The sequence below is a fragment of the Mytilus galloprovincialis genome, chromosome 1, assembly GCF_965363235.1.
Source record: "Mytilus galloprovincialis chromosome 1, xbMytGall1.hap1.1, whole genome shotgun sequence".
In the NCBI taxonomy this organism is placed as follows: Eukaryota; Metazoa; Mollusca; class Bivalvia; order Mytilida; family Mytilidae; genus Mytilus; species Mytilus galloprovincialis.
The window spans coordinates 89,356,418-89,371,467 of NC_134838.1; the positions used below are offsets into that span (position 1 = coordinate 89,356,418).

General features: G+C 31.1%; 1 protein-coding gene across 6 annotated transcripts in view; it reads left to right on the forward strand.

The window, feature by feature from the left end:
- The first annotated feature begins 2 nt into the window (after positions 1-2).
- The window catches only part of LOC143043767 (uncharacterized), an 81,680-nt gene continuing 66,632 nt past the window's right edge, over positions 3-15,050 (forward strand). For 4 of the 6 annotated variants that reach the window (XM_076215955.1, XM_076215948.1, XM_076215967.1 and 1 more), the window contains exon 1: positions 9,957-10,642. In XM_076215955.1, coding sequence (XP_076072070.1) covers positions 10,385-10,642 — 258 coding nt within the window. In that variant the 5' untranslated portion in view covers positions 9,957-10,384. Of the gene's footprint in view, positions 151-9,956; positions 10,643-15,050 lie in introns of those variants that run through there. The other 2 variants (XM_076215982.1, XM_076215988.1) reach the window with 2 other exon arrangements.

Consider the following 15,050-nt stretch of genomic DNA (forward strand, 5'->3'; position numbering starts at 1 on the left):
GAAAGTACAGAAAGCGCATGGCAAACCGGAAATTAGAAAGACAATTGCAAATGGCGGAGTATTTAGACCTGTAGTTGAATGACACGGTTTACCATAAAGTACACAATGTTTCCAGGATAACTAACACGCTTATGCCCAAAACTTATCATAGTAAGTATTCTGTCCTCTTTAGTTTATAAAGCAGCGGGCTTAAACTTCAGCTATGATTAATGCGATGATTCACATTTCGATTTCCGTTTGTCAACAAGCTCAGGTCGACACTATTAAAATCCGTTGTTACAATCATTTAAGTCCCTATTTCCTTTCTGGCAAGTGCTTATATATATGAAGTCGTTAAACAATTTAGTAAACTTCAATTGACATGACAAACTTTACATGATTTAATGCCGTTTATTTGAATAAAATGCAGAGTTCTACAGTAAAATATCATCACAAAAAGACACAATTATTCCAAAGAATGCAAGATATTCATTTGTTATTTGTTTTTATTTTCAAATACTTAATACAATTTATAAACCTGACCTATATAATGTTGACATGCTAAGAAAGTGCACATGAATGCAGTTAGACTATCCACAGTATGCATTCACTAAAATTAAAAGTGTTAGTTATTTGAAAAAAGAACTGGATTTTAAAATACACCTTATTGCTATTTGTCTGCTACTACTGGACATCACACAGGTTCCTGTAAAATTTTGACGTCACAATACAAAATATCTGACACTACCATGAAAAAGTGGGTGTTCTTTGATGTCAATAGCTCAAGCGGGACAGGTTCTCTGGTCAGCCGTGAATAGCAATAAAAGCATAAAATCAGTTTTTGGGTTACGATTGCTTTCAAGCAATCGGTAGACTTTTACCAATTGCTCAGGACAATGCCCTCACATCAACCGTTTTATTCTAAACATTAAGGACCATCTCAGATTCTTATGATTGTCTTGGTTTAAAAGGTAAAAACAAACAAAGGGATTGAACTTAAACAGCTTTCCTACAATGTTCTTTTCATAATCTTCATGTTTGATATTTCCCTTGCCTTATATGCGTGTTTTTAACAACACGGAAAATCAGAATCAAGCAGTATTTATATTTAGTGTTTTTATAAATTTAGAAACACGTCAGAGGGAATTCCCCAGTTGTGATAAAAATGCGAGAGTTCTCAGCATTCTGATAATCTATTTCTGTCATATAAGAACTGAAGTGGAGTTTTACTTATATGTCACCGTTATTAAACTGATATTTGATATTGTACTTCCATAAAAAATAGAGAACCATTTAGGTTTAACATGTTTAATATATGTTCTTACTACAGGGTTTGTTTAGGTAATTATGCGCATGCGTATAGTTTTCTTGACTTCAAGGGGTACTAGGTTAAATGGTTGCTCTGGATTCCCCACTCGATTGATTAATTTATAACTCATGGGATCCTTTCTATGTATGTCTGCTATTGAGGGTTATTGTTGTTGCATAATTTTAAATCATATGCATCATTTAAATTAAAATAAAGTAGGCCAAATAAAAATATATGTGTGGTTCCAGTAACCCGACCGACCCTAGTTTAAACCCCCCGACCCTAGAACTTTTTTTTTCATTTCTGAAAAATAAATTTCAAACGATCTTATTTTGAGGACTGTGAATTAAAATAATATAAAATTCGTAGATTTCTGTCATTTGAATTTCCATAAGAAGTATCTGTTATTGGTAAAATGCAAGAATTCATAACAATTTGTTGTCAAATTGCAACAAAATTAATGAAAAACGAAACCAAACCAAACACTTTTAAATTGGCCGACTTCCGGTATTGACGTGTGTAATACTGAAAACAATTTCGGTAAACACGGGATTTTTTTCCGGATTTTGACAATCCTAAATAAAATTTAGAAAAAAATAAATAAAATTTGCCGACCTACCGACCCTATTTTTCAAAAGTATGTAACTGGAACCACACATATATTTTTGTTTGGCCTTAGTCCTCATTGTTCAGGTTTATTGTCAACACCCCTCCAGGCGAAATGGAGTCTTCCATATTATCTTTTCGAGTTGTCTCCCTTCGAGAAGTCACTTCCGTGAATTCTGATTCGAAACATTACGTTGAGAAAAATTAACTCGTTCTGTTAATAAACGTTGTATTATATTAAAAACGATCGCTATTTAAACCGAGGAATGTGTACGGAGAGGAGTCATGATCACTGACCCAAAGGGAATTAAATATTTAAAGAGATAGGAATGGGGTTCCTCCTAGAATTAACGTAGGAAAATTTGTGATAAGATACGAAGTGAAATACTTCTCTCACTCTGAGTTTCAGTGACTGCTGTACATGTGGAAAGTACATTGTCACACACTTTTAACCGGGCTTTGGCTATTTTGTAACTATTCAGATGATGTAAATTACATTTTACATGTGCAGTTGAATTAGTTTTGAAAATAATATTATCCAGCTACATGTATACATGTGTCAATGAAAACAATGGCAATCGTATCCCTCAGAGCAATCTGCTCTTTGATTAAAATTTTGTTCAATGTTGTTTTCTGGAAATGACTTGTGCTATTATGTTAATTATATATAATTCATAAATTGAACTAGAATTAACCCTTTAACTTTAAATCTTCTGTGTCATTTATTATTGATACCTTTATCTTTCTTCCATGCATTTCATGCTCCGTGTTTTATCATTGTCAAGTCATCTGGTGTTGGGTAGCAATATTAATTTACTTTATGTTTGGTACAAATGGAATCAGGTACGTTCGCCCTGTGTCGTTCGCCCTGAGTTCGTTCGCCCATAGAGTCCGCTCGCCCTACTTTAGAATATCAATATTCAGGGCATTGAAGTTGAATAATCTTATCCAGATATTTCTATGGTATATATTCTTATATTTAAAAGTTTATGGCTTGTTTAGGATCATTAGGATAATTAATTGTTCAATGACTAATATAAAATATTCAGCTTGAAATTAATAAAAACAATGATGTACGAACTGTAAATCATGAAACGGATTTTCAAGTACATTTATTATAATACTCTGGGACTAGTCTCATTTGAACTGCATACATTCGTGATTTGACAATTATTTTGCTAACAAATATCAATAAAGATATATTAATACATATTGTATTCCAAGTATTCTACTCTGCAAATCAAAGGGAAAATGATAAATTGATTGCGGCAATATAAATATTTTGTCAATTTTTCAACAAACTTTAACATATTTTGTTAAAATATTTAAAATTATGTGACTAGACAACAATTAGAAAAAAATAAAAATCAGGGCGAATGGACTCTGGGCGAACAGGTGCTAGGGCGAACACGAATCAAGGCGAACAGACCCGGATTCGGTACAAATGTCCCTAGATATTTTGAAAAATTTTGGTGCGACTGAGTTAAGGGACAGGACACAGTTGTTGTGCTTAGGCAAAAAAAGAAATGTATGTCTGTGTACGGTTACCCGTCCGACCCTATTTTGAGCGCCGACCCTAAGCCATTTTATATTGCGTAAAATGAAAAATAAACTGAACTCATGTTAAAAGTGAAGATAGTGTTGCCATATATACATCCCAATGTTCATAATCATAAATAAGATAGCTGATTTTGCAACTCGTGTTATGAAATAAACATTTTGCCGCCATTTTTTTCCAATCAATAACAAAGGGAAATTTTCCAATCATTAAAATTACGGGTAAATCTCGGACCACAACAGGACCAAACCGCACACTCAAAAGCATGTCACAAAAAATAAAATGAAAATACCGACCAACCTACCCTAGTTTTTTAAAGCATGTAACCTTAAACAGACATATATTTTTTTTTTGCCTTTCAGAGTTATTTTATTAAGTCCCACATAATTTTATTTATCTGTATAATTCTGAATAATTCAAAACACATAAAAAATTCATTGTTAAACTAATTTATCTGTACAGGACTCACACTAGCAGTATACTCAGGGGGGCAAAACACTCACTTTCCCCTATGTCACTTCGCTTTTCCCAACTGTCAAAAGCAATATTTACTCAACATGAGGTGTTGTTCAAAAAGTTTCAACTTTAATCAAGTTGACGAAACAGCAAGTTTTTGTCCCACCTAGGGATGTAATGTGATTTTCAGTCTGTGTGTTCATATGTCTATCCCACTTCAGGTTAAAGTTATTGGTCAAGGTAGTATTTTAATAAGTTGAAGTTTAGCAACTTGAATCTAGTACAATATATATACCCAGGTGTGAATTGAACAATATGTATAATATATATTTAAAAAAAATATAGTAAAAACCCAATATTGTAGGCCCGCAAACCAGTGAGCACTTCTCTTTCAAATAACACAGTAGAAGGAGAAGTGCTTTAAATAAAGTATTTATATTATTATATTATTATAAGTCTTTCGACTCTCCCTATCAATTTTCAAAAAGAAAAGTCACTTCTACCTATGATTTTGAAGAAGTGTGATCATGAGCTCTGCCTGTTTTTGCTGTTGTAAATATATATAATAATTTTTGTATCAGTATATTTGTAAATACTGTCTTTGTGTCTGCAAATATAACTTTTGGACAAAGCACAAACATGTATATATAGGGATAGTGAGGTTTGTCAGATAATTTTCAATGCTGCAATATGAAAGCATTGCAATTGTAGATGATATGACAGTTGGTGCTTTTATCAGTGGTAGTTATCTCCCTTTGAACATTTAAGTCTTAATATTTTATCTGAGAAAAAAAACATTCATTAGATTCTCAAGACATTATTTAGTAAGTAAGGTAATTTTCATTGGCATTCTTTTAAAGAAGAACAACATAAGTCACCTTGTTGTATGTGTCATGAAAGAGATATATTATATTGATGGATTTATCCAATAGGACTAAAAATAACTGTAAATATTGTCCATTTTTAGACATAACTGTATCCTTACAAAATTGATAAATAGAAACTATTTATGAAACAATCAGAGAAAGACAACTTTGCCATACATAACTTTCCTCTTTGTCAAGATTGAAACATTTTGTGGTGAAAGCAAGACATACATACATTTGTAGTGACAGGGCTTATGCTACCAGGCGACTTGGGCGAAGAAGTCGCTTTCCCAACCGTCACTTTGCTTTTCCGACCCCAAAAAGTGAAAACAAGTCGCCCTGTTGTTTACGATGCTCGCTTTCAGTCACTTACGTCATTAGACATTTTCAATTTTTAGTAAGTTGATAAAACATCCAATTTTTTATTGATAATTGAAGCAATTCAGACATAAACAATTCATTTTCTTCAGAAAGTCGCTTTCCCAACCGTCACTTTGCTTTTCCGACCCCAAAAAGTGAAAACAAGTCGCCCTGTTGTTTACGATGCTCGCTTTCAGTCACTTACGTCATTAGACATTTTCAATTTTTAGTAAGTTGATAAAACATCCAATTTTTTATTGATAATTGAAGCAATTCAGACATAAACAATTCATTTTCTTCAGAAACGAGGTTGAAGCATTGTCTTAACAGTGTAGCAGGTTATTAATTAAAAAAAAAGGTTTTACCCTTAATTATGAGTTGATTTTTTGTAAATTATATAGTGATGACTTTCAGAATGACTTTGCATTTAGCTCCAGTTCTGTTGACAGTAATTCATAAAACTGTAGGCTGAGGCAAACAAGATGTACAAAAATGTACCCACACATCTGGTTAACAATTATTGTAACTGATCCCTGAATTACAGTAACAAGCATGCCTACAGTACATGTGTACTTAACATTACATTTCACATGACTCATTGTCTTGTGTCAAAGCTTCATCATTTGACTGTTACACAAACTAGTTTTTGTCTTTATTGATTATTGATTAAATAATATGATGAATTTATACACATGTTGTTATGTAGTTTGTAAATGGTCAATACTTTTTCAAATCTATATTTTTTTTAATACTTTATTGCCTTAGTAACAACGTAATAACAAAGTCATATGATGTATTATTCCTTCTGTCACAGTCCAAGCACAACAGCTGGTGTAAATTTATATGTATATATAATGTATCGATCAAAATAAGGTAATTTCATGCATTTTACAAGCTCTAGTATAAACCAATGTATAAACACTGAATTTGAATTGAACATAAAAGGCAGATTCCAAATATTAGACTGCTTTACAGCAATTCTAAGATAGCAGTCTTTAAATGCTGTAATAATTGTACAGTGCATATTCACCCTTAATCAAGTGAAATAAAACTAGTTTTGTATCATTTAAAGAAATACAGTTTTAATCCTTTTATGCCAAAGAGCATTTTTCTTGTCTTGAGAAAGGTAACTTCTTTGCCAATGTGATGTCAGGTTATAAATGTTCCTTCATAATATACAAATGTAAGTTCCAATTAGAAAAAAACAATTTCTGGAATATCATTTCCACTGGAATGAATATTACAGTACTGTAAACATGTATCTTCCTAATTGGATAAATGGTATAGAATATTTGTTCTTATAGGAACAGATGTTATGACATTGTTTATAACAAAGTTTCAATTGGAACTTCTGTTTTAAAACTGGATCAAATATACATGAGCATGGGAACAAATACACATGCATGTACATTGTTGGTTGACAGTGCAACATTCAACATTTTGCAATTTCCTCCAATCAAGACAATTTATAAACATAAATGAAACAGCTTATTTCCAAAAGTAATTATTTATTTAAAATTTGTTGAATGTTGTCAGTTATGAAAGACAAACAATTCAGTGAAAATATGTACTGTTTTTACTAAGTCCACAAAAATGCAATTTATTATAAAACATCAAGTACAAAATATATGTATATTTTCAGGAATCTATGTTTCTGATGGCTTCAAATTCTTCACCTAATTTTTTTTCTTCAGAGAACTAAAATCCATGAATTTTTAAAACCCATGAACATGTGCCTAAACAACAAAAACTGATACCATGGAATATAAGCACTAGTGCTCTCACATTACTTAAGTTTTTTTAATGGGAATTGGGAATGGGTAACCCAGAACCAGAACATCAGTTAAATACATGTAACTTATAAATGTCTGATGCCAGCTCCTTAGAATCTAGCTGAAATGATGTAATGATGCGTGAGATGGTGATGCTCCAACTCATCAATGCATGTAGAACTTGTAATATATTTTACATTTGTAGCTAGTAACAAGAGAAGTTTTTTTCTAATTATTATTACCATGACAAATAAACAATAACATTTGTCTTGAAAAAATAATTGATATTTGTTTTGTACTCTATATATTTAAATTTATGAATATCATGAGAAATTATATCATCACTTCTACTCGACCTTGAAAATGTTGGTATTATTCAGTATACTGATGGATATTTAAATGTTAATGTACTGCAAATCAATGAGGTTTTTGTGGTTTCATCAATAATTTTCTACTTTCTCTGACCTGGAGATAGAATATTGTTTAAATGCTCTTCTTTCAATCAATGACTTCACAAACTGAGGGAAGCAAAAATAATGGAAAAGCTTTTAAAAAATGTCTATATATTGTGAAGACAAATAATTTTGATATCAAAAATATTAAAATTTATATGTCCTTTACAGCAGCTTATTGAAAGAATTATCAATTATCAATTATGCATTTGCAATCTTTTCTTCAAGCACAATACAAAGGGATAGAATTACAATGTACATGTTGATAGCTCTTTTACTGAATGATCTGTGGAACATATTGAAATTTCGATATTGATTTGTAAATAGGGCAATGGTATTTTAATCTGTTCAAATATAAGAGGATTCTATTTTGTGTTATGAGGCATCAACAGGGAAAACATTTTAAATCATTTGAACATTTAAAAAGGGTGTAGGATGTTCTTGCTATGTTGGAGATCCACTATTGGTAGCCTTTGGCTGTTTTCTGCTCTTTGGTAAGGTTATTGTCTCTTTGACACATTCCCCAATTTCCATTCTCAATATAAGTACATGTAGAACATGTATATTAGAAACATGACAAATATAATAAATTATTATTTAATAGTGATGTAATACACAATATGACACCATTTCTTACCTGTAAATCTTCTTAACCAATATATCCATTAATCATACATATTTTCTGTTGGGATTTACATTTTAATATTTTATCATGTTGATCACTAAAGAATGGAAAAGTAGGAACGGTCTTGTTATATAGTTGTGTGTTCAAGCTTGGGAGTTTGTAAATACAATAATCTAAATTGATGCCATAATATTTACGAGAAGTAATAATTTCTGTAAAGGAAATGAAATTATGAAATTTGTTCAAATATTTGTTGAAAATAAGGAAGTTTTGAAATGGTGCCTTGGTAAAAGAACATGTTTTGAAACTATAGAGGAACTATTTCTGCCTGTTTGGACAAGTCTTCATAGATTATTCTAAACAGTTCTGATGTTTTTATCATGTTTATGTGAAATATTTTTACCTTCCATCAGGTAACAGGAGAAAGTGTTTATAAGATAATTACGATATCATATGGTCAGTAATAATCATTGAAACCCTTGAGGAAGATCTTAGAGAAGCTCAATTTCTTACATTATATACACAGGAAGTGGTGAAATTTACATCATCAGATGATTTGCAGTTAACCTTTTGGCAGCTAAGATCATTTTCAGATCACCTGGAGGGTAAATTATCCATCAGAAACCTAGTGAAATGATCTTTTTATTGTGTAATTTAAATTTTGTGTAGTAAGCTTAAAGTCATTAAGATATCAATTTTTAAAAAAAGTGTGAGTTTGTTAAATAAAAATTCCTTCAATGCAGAAAGATGGAGAGATAAGTAGTTACATCAATATTTACATGTGTTAACAGGTGGAATTTCAAACAAGAGGTACATTGTACATTTTGTGGAAATTTTAGCTCTGGAGAAAATTCTGATTTATTTTCTTGATAAAAAGCTGCATGACTTGGAAATGTGACAAATGGAAAAGAGATAATTTGCTTGATGACCATAGTTTTATTGAATAGAAGATCTTACTAGGAATCTAGTATTCATCATTTTAATGAGATTAAATGAAAGGTGATCTGTCAGAAGGCTTTGGTATTGTCACGGTATGTCCTAATATTGTAACAATTTCATCAAGTGATAAGGATCTAAGTCTTATTTGTTGTGTATTCACTTTTTAAATAGAAATCTGCGTTTGCTTGGAGATTTTAGAGTAGTGATGTTGAAATTTTTTCAATAAACTTGGAATTAGTTTACCAATAGTGGAGATTGTGTGAGAAAAATACTGAAATTTCCATCACAATTGCAGGAAGGCTAATGACGATTTTCTTTCTTGGATCTTATTGTGATGTATACCGTTTTATTTAGTGTTAAACAGCTCCTTTTGTTAAAATTATTGAACATGAAAATTGAGCACATGGTTTAGAATTAATTGGTATTGACAAAATCCATGTTATAATTGATCAGGAAATCAACATTGCTTGAATGGAAATGTATCAGAATCATTGACTTGAAAAGAGCCTTCAAGGTAGCATATGTATAAAAAGATGTACCATTACAAACGATTATTAATTAGTTTGTACATGGATTAAGGATGCTCGTTAACATGATGAATGTGAAATCAATTGATGAATTACACAAGAGACTATAAATTCATTCCAGGAATATTTCGTTGAAGCATGGAACCTACTTTTAATTTAGACATTTTTTCCTCTGTTGAAAAGATTTTTGATGGAACCTATATATCTATGTTGTGATAGTTAAGAAAGTTCATAGACTGAACACTTCATATTACATATTTATTAATGAGTGTTGCTGATATTTTCTACTTGAAAAGTGCATAACATATATACATATATAATTTCATGGGGGAAATTATTTCAGCATTAAATTATAAAAGTTTAGTATATTTATGAAAGAAATAGTGAAAATTCAATATATTTTGACATGAACAATTGAAATATGAGTGTGATACAATCAAACCAATATAAATATATTGACTGTCTAAAGGTGTAATATATAAAATACAACAGACTTTTATGAATGAGTGATTACTTCAAACACGGTTTTTATCTAGTTTGTAACAATCAGGTTACATTACAAAAGAAATGAAAGAAAACTAATAATTGAAACAGTTGTGAAAGTGAAATTCCAGCATAACTGATCTAGGCGTTACTAAATAGAAATATTTGTTTCTTCATAATTATATTTTGAAAAACAAGTGGATTTTAAAGTGGTAAATATAATTGCTCCTTAGTAGTTGTCAATTTTGTTGACTCCTTAAAATTGGTGTTATGATATTTTAGGATTTTTCATATTAATAAGGAAGATGTTTTTTATAGTATTTGATGAGAATTTCATATGAGCAGATTCAATTTATGGTTAACAGATATGTGAACTATCTGTTTAAAAATCAGCAACTCTTGCAGATATCATAAACAGATTGTCACTTGTAGTGGGAAAATTTTCTTTGAAAATGTCAACCAAATCAAGCAAGTCGAACAAGTCTAACAAGAAAGTAGGATTTGTGGAAGATGACAAACCATGTAAATCTAGAGAATCTAGAAGTAGATTCAGGAGTCGAAGTGGTCGGGAGAGACGGTCAAAGTCTGAAGTGTTAGTCTCAAATAAGGAAAACATTCCTAAAAAAAGGGAAAGGAGTTTAGTTTCTATGGTTCGTGATGGAGGAAGAAACTCAGTCAGAAACCTTGTCAGACTTTTTGAATCTAAAACAGTAAGTAGTAACAGCATGTAGATTAAGACTTACATGTATGAAAGATGAGCCTAATTATCAATGATTATAAATTATTCTCAAATTTTAAATGCAAAGAAAAGTAACCAGAGAAAGTTGGACATTCAATTATATAAAAGTGCAGATTTTAAGAAATGTACAGTTCCTTATTAATCAAAAGTTAAGCAAGATAAGTACATGTAATGTGGGTTTCCAAATTTACAAATAATAGTATGCTGATTCTTTGAACAATGACATCTGATGAAGGAATGTTTTGAATGCACATCTTTCATTTGTTTTTATAAAACAAAAAATCAACCTCAAATTGTAAAAAACAACAACATAAAGATAAGTTTTTCACAAAATTTACATATAATTTGATGAAAGTTGGCAGGTATGAATTGGTGAAGCAGATCTGCATCAGATTAACAGTTTCGTTCTTTTGATGTGTGGTATTACTGCTACATCAATTTGTGCTATTTTTTGCTATTTATCCTCCTATTTTTATGTCTGATGAGAATACAGGAATTTCTTTGTTGGTTTAGATCAGTTTGTTTCATGAGGCTTTTTATTTGGAGCACAGAAGCATCATACAAAATTGTCTGTGTAGAGGTATTTTCAGTGCCAAAAAATTGCTTACAAATCAACCAAACCACCTTACACAGTAAGAGTGCAGTTGTAAATTGTAGTACATTACTGTAGATGTATAGTATTTGAGGTAAATTAATGGTAGCAATGGAAATGTTTGGGTGAAGCCTGTAAAACTAGGTATCTTTTGTTGATGGATGGGAAATATTAGATCAGAATCTGAGAGGTTATGAGAAGTTAGAACTTTAACAACTCTTGTTTTGGAGTAACTACATTGGTCAGTTGAAAGGCAACATTTATGAATCCATCTGAAAGTCTTTGTTTAACAATGACCATCATAACTCTCCACACATATTTTGATTTTTTTCCCTATCATCTTCAGGCTTGGGACATGCACATCAACCCTCTCCTAACCTGGGTTAGTGGCATAAGAACTAACTACAAAAAAAGATAAGTTGAAAAAAGCTGAACTCAATGGATCGATACATTGTCTTTTCTCAACACATATTTAATTTGTTAATCTGCATTTCTTCCTATTTATACACTTAATTATTTTTTAGCAGACTTTTAAAAGAATTTAATGTGTACACCTCACATTTTAATACAATGTAGTTATACATATTGATATTATGTTATCTCCCTTTGCCAAACTTGATTGTTCAGTGATAATCTGAAGGGGTCACATACTTTTTGTCTGCTACCCTCCTGACCGAAAGAAATCATAATAATTGATACTTCAACACTCTCTTCTGCAGGAAATGAAACTTTCGACCTCCAGTTTTTGATTCATTATTACCAATTTTAATTTGATTTCTGCGGTTTCTCATTGCCCAAAAAGGTTGTCATACAGTTCTTTAATGTGTTTCCTTAAATTTGTGATATCTACTAAACTCATGCTTATTCGTAGACTTCGTCAAGTGTATGATTTTTGTATTCCCAATACCTAAAGTTGGCCATATTGGATTTTTTTTGTGGCTTCATATCTAAATTTTGTTTATACCCTTTTATCTTTCACTATGCATTTGAAGGTATGAAATTAGCAGGGGCCCACAGGCCAATGGCCCCTAAAATTTGGTGAGGACTACTTAAATTTCTGCTTTTCTTGTATAGGACTATCATGACTATATATGTGGGCTACAAAATTTAAGCTGTGGGCTACCATTGCAAAAGTCTTACGTTCTATCCCTGCTATGCCAAGTTTCATGCTTATACCATTAAGTGATCAATTATTCTGATATCCGCTGGACTAGGGGAGGAAGGGCAAATGATCACAAATAAATATCAAATGAAAAGCTAGACTACGCAACAGAACCAAACCTCCGCAGATTGTTCTGCAGGAAGAGAGGATATACAGTTTTACTATTTTTAATTTGAACAAATATTTATTATTTATTTCTGATGATGCTAAAAGGCAAACAGGAAATATAGGAGACATATGTCCTCTATATCATGTATATATATATAGGAGACTCAAATCTGTATTTGTTCATATTATTATTGGCACTAATTATGCCCTAATGGCTTGTTAGCCAATTATTGAATCTGCTTATAGATGATATGATATTGCATTTTTCCTCAGATTGGGTGGTCATTTAAATTATTAATGAAAGTTGAAACATTATCATTTAATGTTACATTTTTTAAAGGAGCGATTTCGTTTGTATGGTTTTTTTTGGTGTGTTTTTTTTTCCAGTGCAAAAATAGTCTGCTTTACAGTGTATACATTCATGACATTATGAATAGGTATTGCATTATATTTTTTCAGAGTTGATGCATGATCATTTATATGTTACAATTTTCTTCTGTTTTTCATGTCACTTTTGAACTGATTGAAAAATGGTGCAAATGCACATTACCTGCAGTAAGGTCAAGGTCACAAAATTTTTCTTCAAAAAGAAGTTTTATTTGTAAAACAATACAATGAAAACTCTAGAAAGCTATATGGCATTTGTCTTTTTTTTAATCAACATAAACAATTTGTTAAGAGAAAGTTCAAATTGTATTAAATTACAAGTTTACCCTATGGTATCAAAATTAAAAACCCAATGATGGATACATACTTATGATACATTAAGATTATTTCTATCATATAGACAACAGTTGAAATAAGTATTGAATATTCATCCTCTTGGCAGATTGAGAAAGATAAACAAATTACAAGAGAATTATTACCAGCTGTTCTTTTGAAACTTTGAAAAATCAATCAGAGGGAAGGACAGGTAACATTATTTCAGATTGTTCTGAGGTCAATATTAATGTTCATGATACAATGCACTTTACTGAATATAGCAAGTATTTTCAAGATATGAAAGTTAATAATGTAGAAGATTTTTGTGCATGCAGAGGTAGCAATATATATATATATTTACACACAAACGTATGATTATTGTTAAGTTGACCTTCAGTTCTTATGAGTGCTAAACTTACTTGTGTCATGTATGCAGCAGAAATGTTTGCTAATATATAAAAGTCAAAGTGACAACCCATGTTCTCTAGCTCATGAGTATAGGTATGTCAAAATCATTAATTTGTTCATGTTGCTGAATATGAAGTTTTTGTTGAAGTGTTTTGTGGGCTGTTTGTCATTTCATTGTTCTACTTTGTGGACATGGTGTTATTCAGTTTTTCATTGTTCAAAAAATTGTTTAGATCTTCTAAATTATATGACACAAATGCCATAGAGGAAATTCCAAAAAAAGTATCAAGATTGTAGCTGCTAGATAGAGTATCTTATAAAAAGAAATTTAAAGGATTTGTAAAATCATATTATGTCATTATGGTATCTTTAGACAGGATACCCAAGACGAGCACTGAAAATCTTAAATGTGAGTAAACTGGGACTTGTTGGAAAGGAAAATCAAATATTGATGGACCAAGAAAGATTTCAATGATAGTTTTTATGCCCCATTTATGGGCATTATGTTTTCTGGTCTGTGCGTCTGTCTGTCTGTTCGTTCATCCATCTGTTTGTCTGTCCATTCGTCCATCGTCCTGCTTCAGGTTAAAGTTTTGGTTAAAGTTTTTGGTCGAGGTAGTTTTTGATGAAGTTAAATGCCAAATTAGAGATTTTCCCCCATTTTCACAGTCCACTGAACATAGAAAATGATAGTGCGGATTGGGCATCCGTGTACTGGGGACACATTCTTGTTAGTTTGTACAATTAAGTATGATTGAGTTTTCTGTGGAGATTGTTCTGACCTAAATCATGTTGATATTTATAGTTGTTGGTTAGCTATAGTCATATAAAGGAAATGTCATCTTCAAAGGAGACTCATCTTTATCTTGATATCCGTTCAAATTTGTCGTATCAATAATTAATATTTCTCTGAATAAAGGAATATAAGAACTCTGAATTGACCATGTGAACTATTGCCATCATTTTGATCTTTGTCTTTGTCAATCAAGTAACAATCAATATATAAGTCTAGTGTCAGAAACTTTTTGAAAAACATTGTATTCTATGCATACATGTCAACCTCTGACAATGGGAAATCATGTCATGACATGATATGACATGATATGACATGTCAAAAAGCGTGTGAAAACATGTGACGTAGATGCAGACTTTTGAATATGAATGTGGTCATGTTCATAATTTCACATACAAATTTGTTAATATACAAAAAACAATATATATTCTACTGTGAACTTTTATTGTATTAAACAGTGGTCTCTTATGTTGTTTCTATGAAACAACTAAACCAGATTCAGCCAACATGGCCAAACTGGGAATTAGTGATCTTTTGGATACTGTAAACCAACTTCTTTTAGCAAGCGATTTATTTTCACGAGTAGAAAAATATCGCGAATATATTCGCCTGGA